This window comes from Perca fluviatilis, chromosome 15 (genome assembly GCF_010015445.1).
Source record: "Perca fluviatilis chromosome 15, GENO_Pfluv_1.0, whole genome shotgun sequence".
Lineage (NCBI taxonomy): Eukaryota > Metazoa > Chordata > Actinopteri > Perciformes > Percidae > Perca > Perca fluviatilis.
Genome location: NC_053126.1, coordinates 3760911 through 3773015, shown reverse-complemented (window position 1 = coordinate 3773015; position 12105 = coordinate 3760911). Strand labels below are relative to the sequence as shown.

Genomic DNA, 12105 nt, shown 5'->3' with positions numbered 1-12105 from the left:
ACGCTTGGATTTTTCCAGGTGCAAAACCGAGCCGAGGTCAATTCGCTCCAAGTTTCCAAACTCACCAACTGATTCGGAGCATAAATGTTGTTCTACTGGGCTAACTGTGCATTTTAACATCATTTTGGACCATAATGGTAGGGGAAACACTGAATTATGTAACTAGAAAGGCAACAACATTTCTAAGAAAATCTACTTTAATGCTAAACCATAAGGCCATTACTACAAAGGTGAGGTGGTATTACAAATTAAATTGGATATGTATCCATGGAAAATTTCCAAAATGCAGTATCAATAACTTTGGAAAACTAGAGATTTATACAATTTTGACTAGCTGGCTGACAAGCACTATTTTCTGAAAAATGGCTCAGATTTTTTTGTTGTTGAATTATCTCGGCATCTAGATTCTGGGTTTATTTTCACGATGCTGCGATATTCCCAAAGCAGAACACAATACATAAACACAGCAATTATTTTTTAGGGGTGCCGGGATTAAGTTTAGGGCTAAAATCGTCCCTGGATATGAGCACGAAATCCGCTCTTGTGGGTCCTATTAAAGGGTAGAAACAAACGGCCAATCGTCGTATGGTTTGGAGGACTTGGGTTAAACATACCTCCATCCACTGGCCTCTTCATCCCTCGCTTTCTCTCCTCCATCATACCAATAGTTGGAGCGGTTTTATGGGTAATAATCCTGGTGGCCTTTAATGGAGAACACAGCTTAAGCTTTCAGCAGTGACTGTGTAATTGGTCGGCCCCTTTGGAGTATTTTGCACCGGGCATTGTGGGAGCAGTATATCAATCCCCTGTCCTCGCGCCAAGACAGATGGACGCTCATTTGGAGCCGGTTCAGAATTGTGTTTTTGTGTGAAAAGCTCCCAAAGGAATAACTTAAGGGCTTTCCACTGATGCCAAAACCTCCCAGCTACAACAATAACATCTGCGGTTTGGATTAGACGCGTTGGTGATATCACCCTTTTAGTAATATGCCTGCATTATAGCAATCGTACAGCCAGTCCTTATTGTCTGTGAAGTTAGTAGAGGCTCAGGAGCCAACACAAATGATGAGCTGCGCTGCAGGAGAGGGTTGAAGTTCTTTGGCAAAGGCTTTTGTTTTAATTCATTTACTTGCTTAACTATTGGTTTCACATTGTTTATGTCACAACGACAACGTCCCCTTCACATATTCGGAGGTTTATAACGTAAACATCATTACAATGGGAAAATTATCTGTTAAAAGTAAAGGTAATGTATTATTTTTTCTTTATTGTTAGTTTCAAAATGTGTCACAAAGATTCATTCTTTCTTCTACAATTACTGTACAACTGACAAAAGCTGTGAATTAAACAGTCCCGGTGCCTCTACATTGTATCGGAGGTAGGGGTTTAACCATTCTCCAAATCCACCATTCGATTGGACTTTTGATTTTAGTGTCACGACTTGTTTTTATTTATTTAACTTACGAGGAGCAATGAATGCAACATGAATTTAACAAGGGGCACCTGAATGCACCATGATGTCCTATCAGAGCACACACACTTTACTGTTGGTTGTTTGTTTCCAAAACTCCCTGACGGGGAAGGCTAAATGTGGCCACACCGGTGACTTCAGGGAAGCAGAAGGATTTTCCAGTTCTGTTGTTTCTCCATTATCTCCAACTCTGGCAATGACCAAGGTGTCTGGAAAAGTCAAACTGTAGGCGACAGGTAAGCTAACACTAGCCTGTGTCTTTAGCTGCATGCTACCAACCGGTAAGCTAACGTTACACTGTCTTTAGCTGCATGCTACCAGCCGGTAAGCTAACATTACACTGTGTCTTTAGCTGCATGCTGCCAGCCGGTAAGCTAACGTTACACTGTGTCTTTAGCTGCATGCTACCAGCCGGTAAGCTAACGTTACACTGTGTCTTTAGCTGCATGCTACCAGCCGATAAGCTAACGTTACACTGTGTCTTTAGCTGCATGCTGCCAGCCGGTAAGCTAACGTTACACTGTGTCTTTAGCTGCATGCTACCAGCCGTAAGCTAACGTTACACTGTGTCTTTGGCTAAATGCTACCAGCCGGGAAGCTAATGTTACACTGTCTTTAGCTGCATGCTACCAGCCAGTAAGCTAACGTTAAACTGTGTCTTTAGCTACAGATATGAGCAAGTAGACGAAGTGGAGAGAGAAATAAAATACTGGATAAATCGCTAATCCTCTCATTTCAGTCGATTGTCAATTTAAAATCGATATCGTGACACCCCTAATCGAAGCACCTTGTTTTTGTAAATGCAATCGCAGTAGTTTCAATGTCTGCATGTGGTGTGTTGCAATGTTTAAAAGTAATGACATTTGATTACAGGAAAAGAAAAGAACTGAAAATGTCACTTAAGCTGGAATCATCCCCAATTTGTTTTGTTTTTACAGCTTTATTTCAGATGAATTAATTTTCAGTTCTATCAGGCTGTTCAATAGCCAAACAATTATCAATACTTTTCATTACAGCCATCTACAATTCAAATGCAAAAAAAAGGTAAAAAATAAAAAGATCAAACATAAAAACCACGAAAGCCACATAGTTTCATGTGTCATTAAATATATTCATTTGTGATAAACATAATATATTAGTATTACAAGACATTACGCAAACCATTTGCAATGGACACTGCTAAACAACATTTACAAGCCGATGTATAAACATGAGCAGATAATTATTCAGATATAATATTCATGGAGAGCAGAACTCTGGTTTCTGCAACACGCCTGAAAAACAGGTCGAAGTGTGTCCGTACAAATGCGTTGGCAGAGACTCTAGAAGTGCGTTGAAGTTTTCAAATACATACAGTATGATGCACAGAGTACTGAAGTGTACTCTTGTATTTGTGTGTGTATGTGTGTGTGTGTTAATATTTTATTTTGTGACGTGTAAACGGATTCTTCGTGAGAGACATTTCTCTCACATTTACTTATTTCTGTTTCTTTTATTAAACCTCTAGTATTTAAAACTCTGGTTAAGTTCACATGGAGATAGAGCTAGTTAATGTTTAACAAAACAAAAAAAAAAGTAATACTATACAGCTATATAACACGTAGACAATCAGTCATGCCTTTTTTCTCGAGTACCAAGTATCTTGAGAATGGAATCCAGTCCTCAAAAAGTCGCTTTGAGGTGACAAACATTTGACACAGCGTGCTGAACAAACTGTACAATAAACATCTGTGATATTTTATCACTCCACAGGTTATTTTCCCACAACATTGAATACCGTATACAAATTAAATGTGTACATAATTCACAATCATCGTTAGCTATCAGGCAGCTACAGTAAAAGAGTGAGCATGCATTACGTCAGTGGTATGAGGATCGCTTGGTAGGTCTATTTTTTTCTTTCTTTATTTTTTTTTAACAACGCAAGATGCTTTTCTTCATCAGTTCTCTCACGTGTAAATGTTCGGGTCATCTAACTTACATGTAGACCTTTATGAGAGAATAAACACTAAATTCTTGAACAGGGTTGGTTCTGAGTATGTTGACATGCACACTTATATTCCACTATTATTCCGAATTTATCCGATAATATTCCGAATTTGATACAGGTCATGTAAACATCATATTCCATTTGGATATTCCGACTAATGCCTACCATACACTAGAAGACTCTGAAAGGACTAAAGTCTGACACCATCTCACATCTAAAGACAATCTGTCATAATGTCATAGACTAAAAGATTTTACTACCAAGACTTCAAACTTATGATAATATCACACAAACGCATCAAACTCGTTTGATTTTCTTGGAATGTCAAGATGGGAAAAAGACTGACTTAAGACAGCTCGGACTGAGTTTTGTGACCACCTTACACCAAACGAGGAAGTGTGCTCCAACTCAAGCAAAATTTGTCTGCAACAGTGGAATCGCTTGAAAAGTTCTTTGGTGTAAGGTCGGCATAAGGCCTTTTTCCGAATATAGCATTTTCTGATTAAGACGTGGGATATGCCGGTATTATTCGGGTTTTAGAAGCATTCTTTGAACATGTATACAGCGCATTCAGAATCTGCATCTCAATCAGGGTTTTTACTGCAGTTTGCGACAGTTTACGGCCTCTTGCCTGTTTACGGCTTGCATGCAGCTTTGTGCGTTGCTATGGTTGTTGTACGCAAGCTAGTCTCGCTTTGCCAGACCTTCCTCCACAGCGCTGCGGAGGAGGGACTGGCTAGTCCACACAGCACAGAAAAACATGCTCTGGTTTATTGGCATTTCTTTAAACCAATCACAGTCGACATGGGTGGCGCTAAGCACCGCACAGAGCCGCTGCAAAATAGCCTCAGGAAGGAACTAGTTTTGGTGGAACATGTGTACGTTCAAAAGTAGTTTAAGTCGAGCAACAGCAAACTAAGATTGGACAGATAGTCTAGCTAGCTGTCTGGATTTACCCTGCAGAGATCTGAGGAGCAGTTAACCATAGTCCTCACAAATCCACCAGAGGTTAGAACAACAAAACAGAGACAGAGGAAGGAAACGGACATCGGTGAAAAGACAATGCATCCGGAGGAATTTCCTGCGGCACCGGAGCAATCCCGGAAGTGGAACGTCGTGGATGTAGACTATAGACAAACCAACCAGCCAATAGTTTACTAGGCTGCGGTAGAGAGGCATGGCCAAAAGAAAAGAAAGAGAAACACAGATACTTTTAAACATTATGAAAGACTTGGATATCAACAGAAGGTGGTCGAAGGAATGAAAGAGGGAGGTTGCTTTCGCACAGTCAAACAAGACCACCACCGGTGGAACACTCCTATTTTTCACGGCTGCATGTAAACGGGAATATTAGTGAAATAATCACTTTCATTAGCCATATAAACTATATTAGTCGGAATACTGTCTTTTTCGGAATAATGACAAAAACTGGAATATTATGTGCATGTAGTCGACCATCAGTCTATACAGACCAGTCATCAGTGAGGCAAGCAGGGTTTGAACTATACAGCTTTTTTTGCATCATATGGTACAGTATGGTTTTTTTCTTTCTTTTTGGATGCCACTCTAAACATGTGAACGTATCTCACGTTCTAAAACTTGCGACTGCTAAAAATAAGTGCATGGTTGACACGTCTACTCTACATCTAGTCGATGCTACGGCATCATCTACTAAAAATAACGCGTACGTATGTCTGCACGTGTGGTTACTTTACATTGCAGAGGTCACGCCCACAACACACTGCTGATACATCGATAAGCGCCGAGCAGAGACTTGCCTGGGACGCGACATACGATCTTTACACAGAGCGGGCAGAGGGTCATCGTGGCGTTTCGTTCCCACAACACCAGCTGTTTCACTCGCATACGAGAAGAGGAGCTCTCAGGCAAGATGGCACCTATTAGGTTTTCCGCAGAATAATTTCACAATCTTTCACTTTCAGCTGTTGAAAAGGTTTATCCAAAGTTTGGCAGCTTACAAGGGCAACTTATCATACACGAGTGGAGTCCCTCAATGCCGAGAAATGTCTCTTCTTTTAACGAGATATTGCTTTACACAGCACAGTGGAAATAGATCCTCTTAAAATACAAAAGAAGGGTGATACGGTAGATGCATTGCTCTTTAAATCAACTAAATAAGGGACTTTAAAAAAACAACAACGGCATCATGGGTAAAACAGTCCAGGTGTGACATATCTGTAACATTAGGTGCAAACTCTGCAATTACACAACAAAACAAAAGCTTGAAAGACAAACCGAAACAAAAACTGTAGAATGAGCTCCTTCACAAAAGTTCCTAAAAACACTAATCTCTTCGCTCCAACTCAGAGCAGCAGCACTCAGTCATTTCTCCACCTCTCCTACTTTTCACCTGTGTCTTTCTAGCTTTTATTCTTCCAGTTTATTTATTTTTTTATTCATCCTCTCCTCTTCCTTGCATTCATCCCAGTGGAGACGCTGTTTTGCCTCCACCTTTTCTAATTTTTTTCGAAACTCTTAGCACTTTCCCCTCTTGTCACGCTGTTGGAACTTCCTCAGCCGGCGGCCCCACAGGTCCTTCCACGGGATGAGCAGGCTTCCCTTGTCCGCCACCACGCCGCTCTGCCCGGGGGAATCGTCGTCTGTGCCCAGGAGCAGGTACTTCCTCCCGGGCTTGATCTTGGGGCACTTGCAGGCCACGTCCTTGGCGCGCACCCACAGCAGCTGGTCGCCGCGGCGGATGCGGTGCTCGCCTTGTTTGTAGACGGAGATGATGTTGACGGTGAACTTCCACCACTCGCCGGCCTTGTCTCCTTTCAGAACGTGCGCCTGGACAGCTGATGGAGGAGAAGAGAAAAGTGGGTTGAATCACCTCCATGAACACAGAGGGTCCTATCTTGCCCCCGGCGCAGCGCAAAGCCCGACGCAAAGTGTCTTTGCTAGTTTAAGACCGACGCAGTTGTCAGTTTCCCGTCCAGTGCCCGCGTTTAGCAAATAGCAAATGCACCTGCGCCCATCTTTGCGCCCATGGGCGTGCTGGTCTTACAGGGAGGTGTGTTCAGGTGCATTCTGGGCGTGCTGGTCTTACAGGGAGGTATTGTTCAGGTGCATTCTGGGCGTGTTGCTATCTTGAGGCAGCGGGAAGTGATTGCGCCAAAAAGCCTGGTCTAAAGTCAATAACGCAGCATTTCAGGACCCTTCCATCCACTCTATTGCATGATTTCATAATCCCCGCATTTTCGTTGCAAAAAAGTCACATATATCTTAGCAGAAAGTTGAAAAATGTTGCGTTTACTTCACACAAGAGCAGCCATTTCCCCCTGTTGCCATGGGAACGTTATGAAGTGACGTAATTACGTGACGTGAACATCATCAAAAAGCAGGGTGTTGGGGGGAATAACTTTTTTTTCTCTTTTTCATCAAACCGCAGTTTTTGCAAGTTCCCGCAATTTCATTGCATAAAATTGCATAAATATCATAGAGCATATTCCATCGCATTTTTTAAGAAAACGTGCCGCATAATCAAGGATTTTTGCCCACAACAATCACAAAACAACTCCGCATTTTTCTGGAGGGACTGAATGTAGTGCGTACAGCAATAAATACTTTGAATAAATACAAATGGCAGAGCATTACTTTTCTATGTAAGAAGGGTTCATGAGAAAAGCCTGCAGGACGACAACAGCAACAATACGTAGAACAAATTCATAACAGGACAACTAAAAAATGAAAGCATTTTTGGGACTCCAAGTGGAAGTACGAATGCAAACAGCTCAGCGGTATGAAAACAATTGTGTAATGATATCTCCTTTCATGCAGTTAATAGTGTTAAATCACATCGGACCAGTGACATAAAGTGTAACACCTGCTTTTTTAAAGTGCTGGCATCTGTCTGAGGCAGCACACAGGCAGATGCCACTTTTATACAACATCGTATAAAAGGTCCAATCAAACCTCCCGTATAAACATGACCCAGAAATTGCTGACTTTGCTGCTTGTCACAGGTCCCCCGCCCCCCTCCTCATCTCTGACCTTTGACCTTTCCTCGCTGTGCTCCTGAGCATACTCCCTATTACAGCAACAGTTGCCATAGCGCTCCCTGTGCGAGCACAAAGGTTCCTGGCGGAGAACATCTGAAAGCACACTTCCATGTAAGCGAGAAACATTTCTCTAAAAGGCTGGAGGCTCTGGAACAATCTGCCCGAGGATATCAGCCCGGCTGACTTTAAGTCCCTTCTTAAAACATACCTTTATCAGAGAGCCTTTTTCTGATCTTATTTGAGCTTGAACCTCCTTTGAACTGTCTTATATTTCTTTTAAAAATGTTTTTACTATTCTTAAGTACACTTTACCAGTTTTATACACCCAATAGTCTTCTTTTTTTTTTTCAAACCTTATGTTTTTATGACTGCTCTGTTTCACTTTGCCGTTTTTGTAGTAGTAGCCTACTTTGTAACGTGGACTTTGAAAAGTGCTCTATAAATAAAGATTATTATTATTATTAGTAGTAGGCCTAGAACTTTTCCTTCAGGTGACCAGAGTTTGAGGACAGAGAGGTGGATATCAGCTTCTTTATTGCAAAAAATAAACGGCCAAAAGAGATTTTTATTTTTTATAGAAAGATATCACATCTGCTAACAATATAACCTTTCCAACTGTTCTATCAGGCGTTAAGCTGGATTCTGAACATCGACGACCTCGGGCTAAATCCAGCTAAACCTGGGAACTATTGGGACACCACTTGTAGCAGATATTTTCATACCAGGAAATGACTAAAGCTCTGCTCGCAGAAGCTCCCCTGCACGGATTCTCCAGTCAGACGAAGCAGCCATTACCTCATCAGCGTGATTGCAACAAGAGGCAAACAGCTCAACAGCGACGAAGCTAATCTGTGCTTGAAGTGAAGTGCTCTACCCCGTGGGTTTAGCTAGGAATGTGCTATTAACGGTTAAGTGTGTGTGTGTGTGTGTGTTGGGGGGGGGTCCACTCAAATTAGATGATGGGAAAGACTCAAGATGCACCTAATCAGTTGGATGTGTAACAATCTTACAATGTTATCTTTATCTATTCATCTTCAATCAATAACAGATGTAATTTCTTTTAACAATTAATGATTAGGGAACTCCTGTGGTTTGTGTTCGGCACACGAGGGTCACACATTGCGACGCATTCTCATAAACGGGTTCGTGTGACGAAAATGACGGCGATCGCCGGCCGGTCAGGTGCCGACCGGTCACCTGTGACCGTTAAGATTAGCGGTCTTTACAGCTAAATTTAGCAGAGAAAAGGTGACTGCGCGCCGGGTACAGAGCACCGCGAGACGCCGGTCATTTCAGACGCAGTTGCAGTTATATTTAGCCGACAGAAGGTGACCGTCCCGCGGCGACCACACTCCAATTCAGGCACCAAAACCACTAGTTAAGATTAGAAAAAACGATTGCGGTTTGGGTTAAAACACCTGTCCCCTTAAGCAGTACTCCCGGGACGCCAACACCTGTTTCCTGGGTGAAAGTCTTGTGTTTTCCCCTTAACTTCTTCCGGGACATGACCTCAGCTCCCCCCCTTTAAAGCCCTGTGTTTTAGGAGCCAACGACCTCCTTCCTATGAGTTTTTTTTTGCAGCAGTCAATGTGGTGCATACAGTAATAAATACGTGAAATACATACGCATTACAGTGCCTTACCTTTCATAGCTATATGTATGAATGGTTCATGAGAACACCCTGCACATTGTGGGGGAATGGTTAACCAAATACTTTTGTAATTATAATAAAATGTATTTCCTTCTCATTTCAATCAGAAAGCTAGGTAGGTTAGCCTTTTCTTTGCCTTTCTGGCTGAACATGATCACTTTCAGTGTTTGTCAGTCGAACCCAAATGACTGCCAAGACTGAAGAGAACCGGAGGAGAGGGGTGTTTGAGTATGTGTGTGTGTCAATGCATGGTGTGAGCAAATTGCACACAATTTCAGAAGAAAGAAGGTTTGTTGGGCTGAGTAGAGCGAGCTCTCACAGCCCTGCCATTCATTGCAGCCCTCTCCTTCATCCAGACACATAAAGGGTGTGTGAGGGGGAGGCAGGAGGGGCCACTATTTGTCTTCCCAGCCACAGAAAAAAAAAAAAAGTTCCAGGAGAATCGTGATGTGTTTCCGACCTCATGAGCTATCCGGGTTCTGCTCCCAGAGCTCCATCCAACTTCACAGCGTGAGAATCCAGCGAAGATAGCGCTCTCCGAGGAGACTCGGTTACAGCGTCCAGTATCTCTTGTCAGTGTCTGCCTCTTTTTTTCCCCTTTCTTTCTCAAGTATGTTCTCAGTCGGCGCAGTGTGTTTAAACACACACAAATCCACACACACCTTCTGCCACTTGGTTTGAGCTAAATAGACGGCAGAGAGAGAGCCTGAGAGCACAGGGTCATAACAATCTATTACAAAATGGTGCATGCTGACAGTGTTTTGGTGAGACAGTGAGAGAGAGAGAGGAGAGAAGTGTGAGATGGTCCTGAACTTGGCGCACAATGGCTGCCAACCCAGCCTCCCTCAGAGCCAAACTTCCAGCTGGGTTTATCTTCTTTGGGTGGTGTGCTGCAGCTTGACACGGCATGCCACCAACAAGCAAGGGCTAATGAAATTAGAGCTCGCCTAATTACCGCACTGAGGCCCCTGTCCCCTCTGGTTATCAGCTGAGTGAATGATCAGGGACCTGTTACCCTTGGGCGAGCACAGAGGGGTGACCACGGAGTCTGGGGGGCCCTGCCTTTGAGCGCTATCCCGGAGCGTCGGTAAACACGCGGCCCTTTTGATTCATTGTCCTCCCGGTGGCAGGGAGAGGGGAGGGTGCGTGTGTGCAGAGGAGGGTGTCAGGCGAGAATATAATCCCTTTGTGTCCTCCGTCTCCGTAGCTACGCCAGTGATGAAAAACAAAAATTGAATAAACAAAACATATTTCTTTCTCTCCGGGGTGGCAATCCGTCACCGTCTGCCTAATTTACCACCTGTTTGTGCCCCGAGGAATGCTCCGTGCCGGCAGAGCGCACAACTGTGTTTAAACAGAGGGCCCCTTCCCGTGACCCCCTGGGTGGGGGGGGGGTGGGCCTGCATCACCGCGCACACATGGGGGTTGTGGCCCCCGAAGAAAGACTCTGAAGCCCCACAAAAGCAAGGCGACAGGCCTGAGAAATGAATTAGGCCGAGGCGGAGGGAATGCACGCTAAGAAATGATGTCTGCCATACTGCCGAAGCCCAATCATCTGCTTCCAGACTCTATTTTTTTTTTGAGGAACTTCAGAGAAAAGCAACAGGAACCGCCCGCTATGCTTGAATCCGCCTGACTGATATATAGATGCAGAGCCTGTCTCAGCGCTGATGATTAAGATTTAAATCAGTGGAAATATGAATCATTGCTGAGTTTGGCTTCATAGCAAAGTGCACACACACACACACACACACAAAAAAATGGACTGATTTACTGTCGACTCAACTGTGGGAGGGGAGTAAAATATGTTTGGCCAGTTTTCAGTTGGATGCCGTTTAAAGCCTATAACGATGAAGTTTCAGCGATGATGATTTTGAACCAGAGACAAGTTATGCATGTCTGAAAGAAATCAACATGAGGGGAGCTACAAGGGTTCTAGCGGAGCCGTTTTAACCGAGAAAAATGTAGGTTTTATTTACAGAAGCACACTTATTGTGGTTTTAGGGATATAATACTTGCAAAAACTTGGCTGAGAGGAGACTACATCCTGTGTACCACTGGATCTGCCTCAACGTTTTTTTTCGTGTCTCTGCGCTTTACAGATGGGGATCCACCAGTAACAGATCAACTATTATATTGCTACGATTAATGGTGCAGAAAATCCAAAGATCGCAGTGGATCATTTGCCATGTGAGTGAAAGCAGAGCTTCACAGTGGGACAGTGCAAAGAGAAACGTGTTCGTGTACAGTATTTATGTGTGTTGGAATTACAGGTATGATACTCTCCCTTTGTTGTGGTTTTTGTTGGAAATATAACTAACATTAATCACCACGTATCAAATCTCCCTCTTCTTCCAAGTGGTTGATTGATTAGACGCGGCTGTCTCTGCTTTATTCTGGTGGTACCCGCGTTTTAATAAATCACTTCAGACCCCGTGATGTGATGTTTATTTACCTGGCGCTACAATGTTAAATCTATTTCAGCTGCACCACTTGTTCTCTGGATTCATTGACAACATAATGTGATTACTATGTGTGTGTGTTTTGGCTTCGCTTATCAGTTTGGGATTTGCTCTTAAACGTCTAAACGTTTTGCCAAATGCCTCAGGCTGACTGAGTTGGACAAAGCGTATCCACCATACGTGTGCGGTCCGTTCCGTCTACCACAGTTAAGACATCTACGCTTTGACTCTTCTACGACCGAGCAGGGAAGAGGTGCCGCAGGGCTTTTACTCAATACAATACATTTAGTTGCAGTGGATAGACAACACATCTTAGTGCTCAAATTAAAAAAATGATTCACACATCCTAATCCTCAAACCCTGCTCTGTTAAAGGAGTAGTTCAACATTTGAGGAAATACGGTTTGCTCTCCTGCTGAGAGTTAGATGAGAAAATTGATGCCACTCTCATCTCTGTACCCTAAATATGTAGCTGGAACCAGCAGTCCATTAGCTTAGCTTAGCTTGGCTTGGC

General features: G+C 43.3%; 1 protein-coding gene across 1 annotated transcript in view; it reads right to left on the bottom strand.

Annotated features, from left to right (window-relative positions):
- Window positions 1-5954: 5954 nt before the first annotated feature.
- ntn1b (netrin 1b) overlaps window positions 5955-12105 on the bottom strand; it is a 50498-nt gene continuing 44347 nt past the window's right edge. The window contains exon 7 of the mRNA XM_039826094.1: window positions 5955-6276. Coding sequence (XP_039682028.1) covers window positions 5957-6276 — 320 coding nt within the window. The 3' untranslated portion in view covers window positions 5955-5956. The remainder of the gene's footprint in view (window positions 6277-12105) is intronic.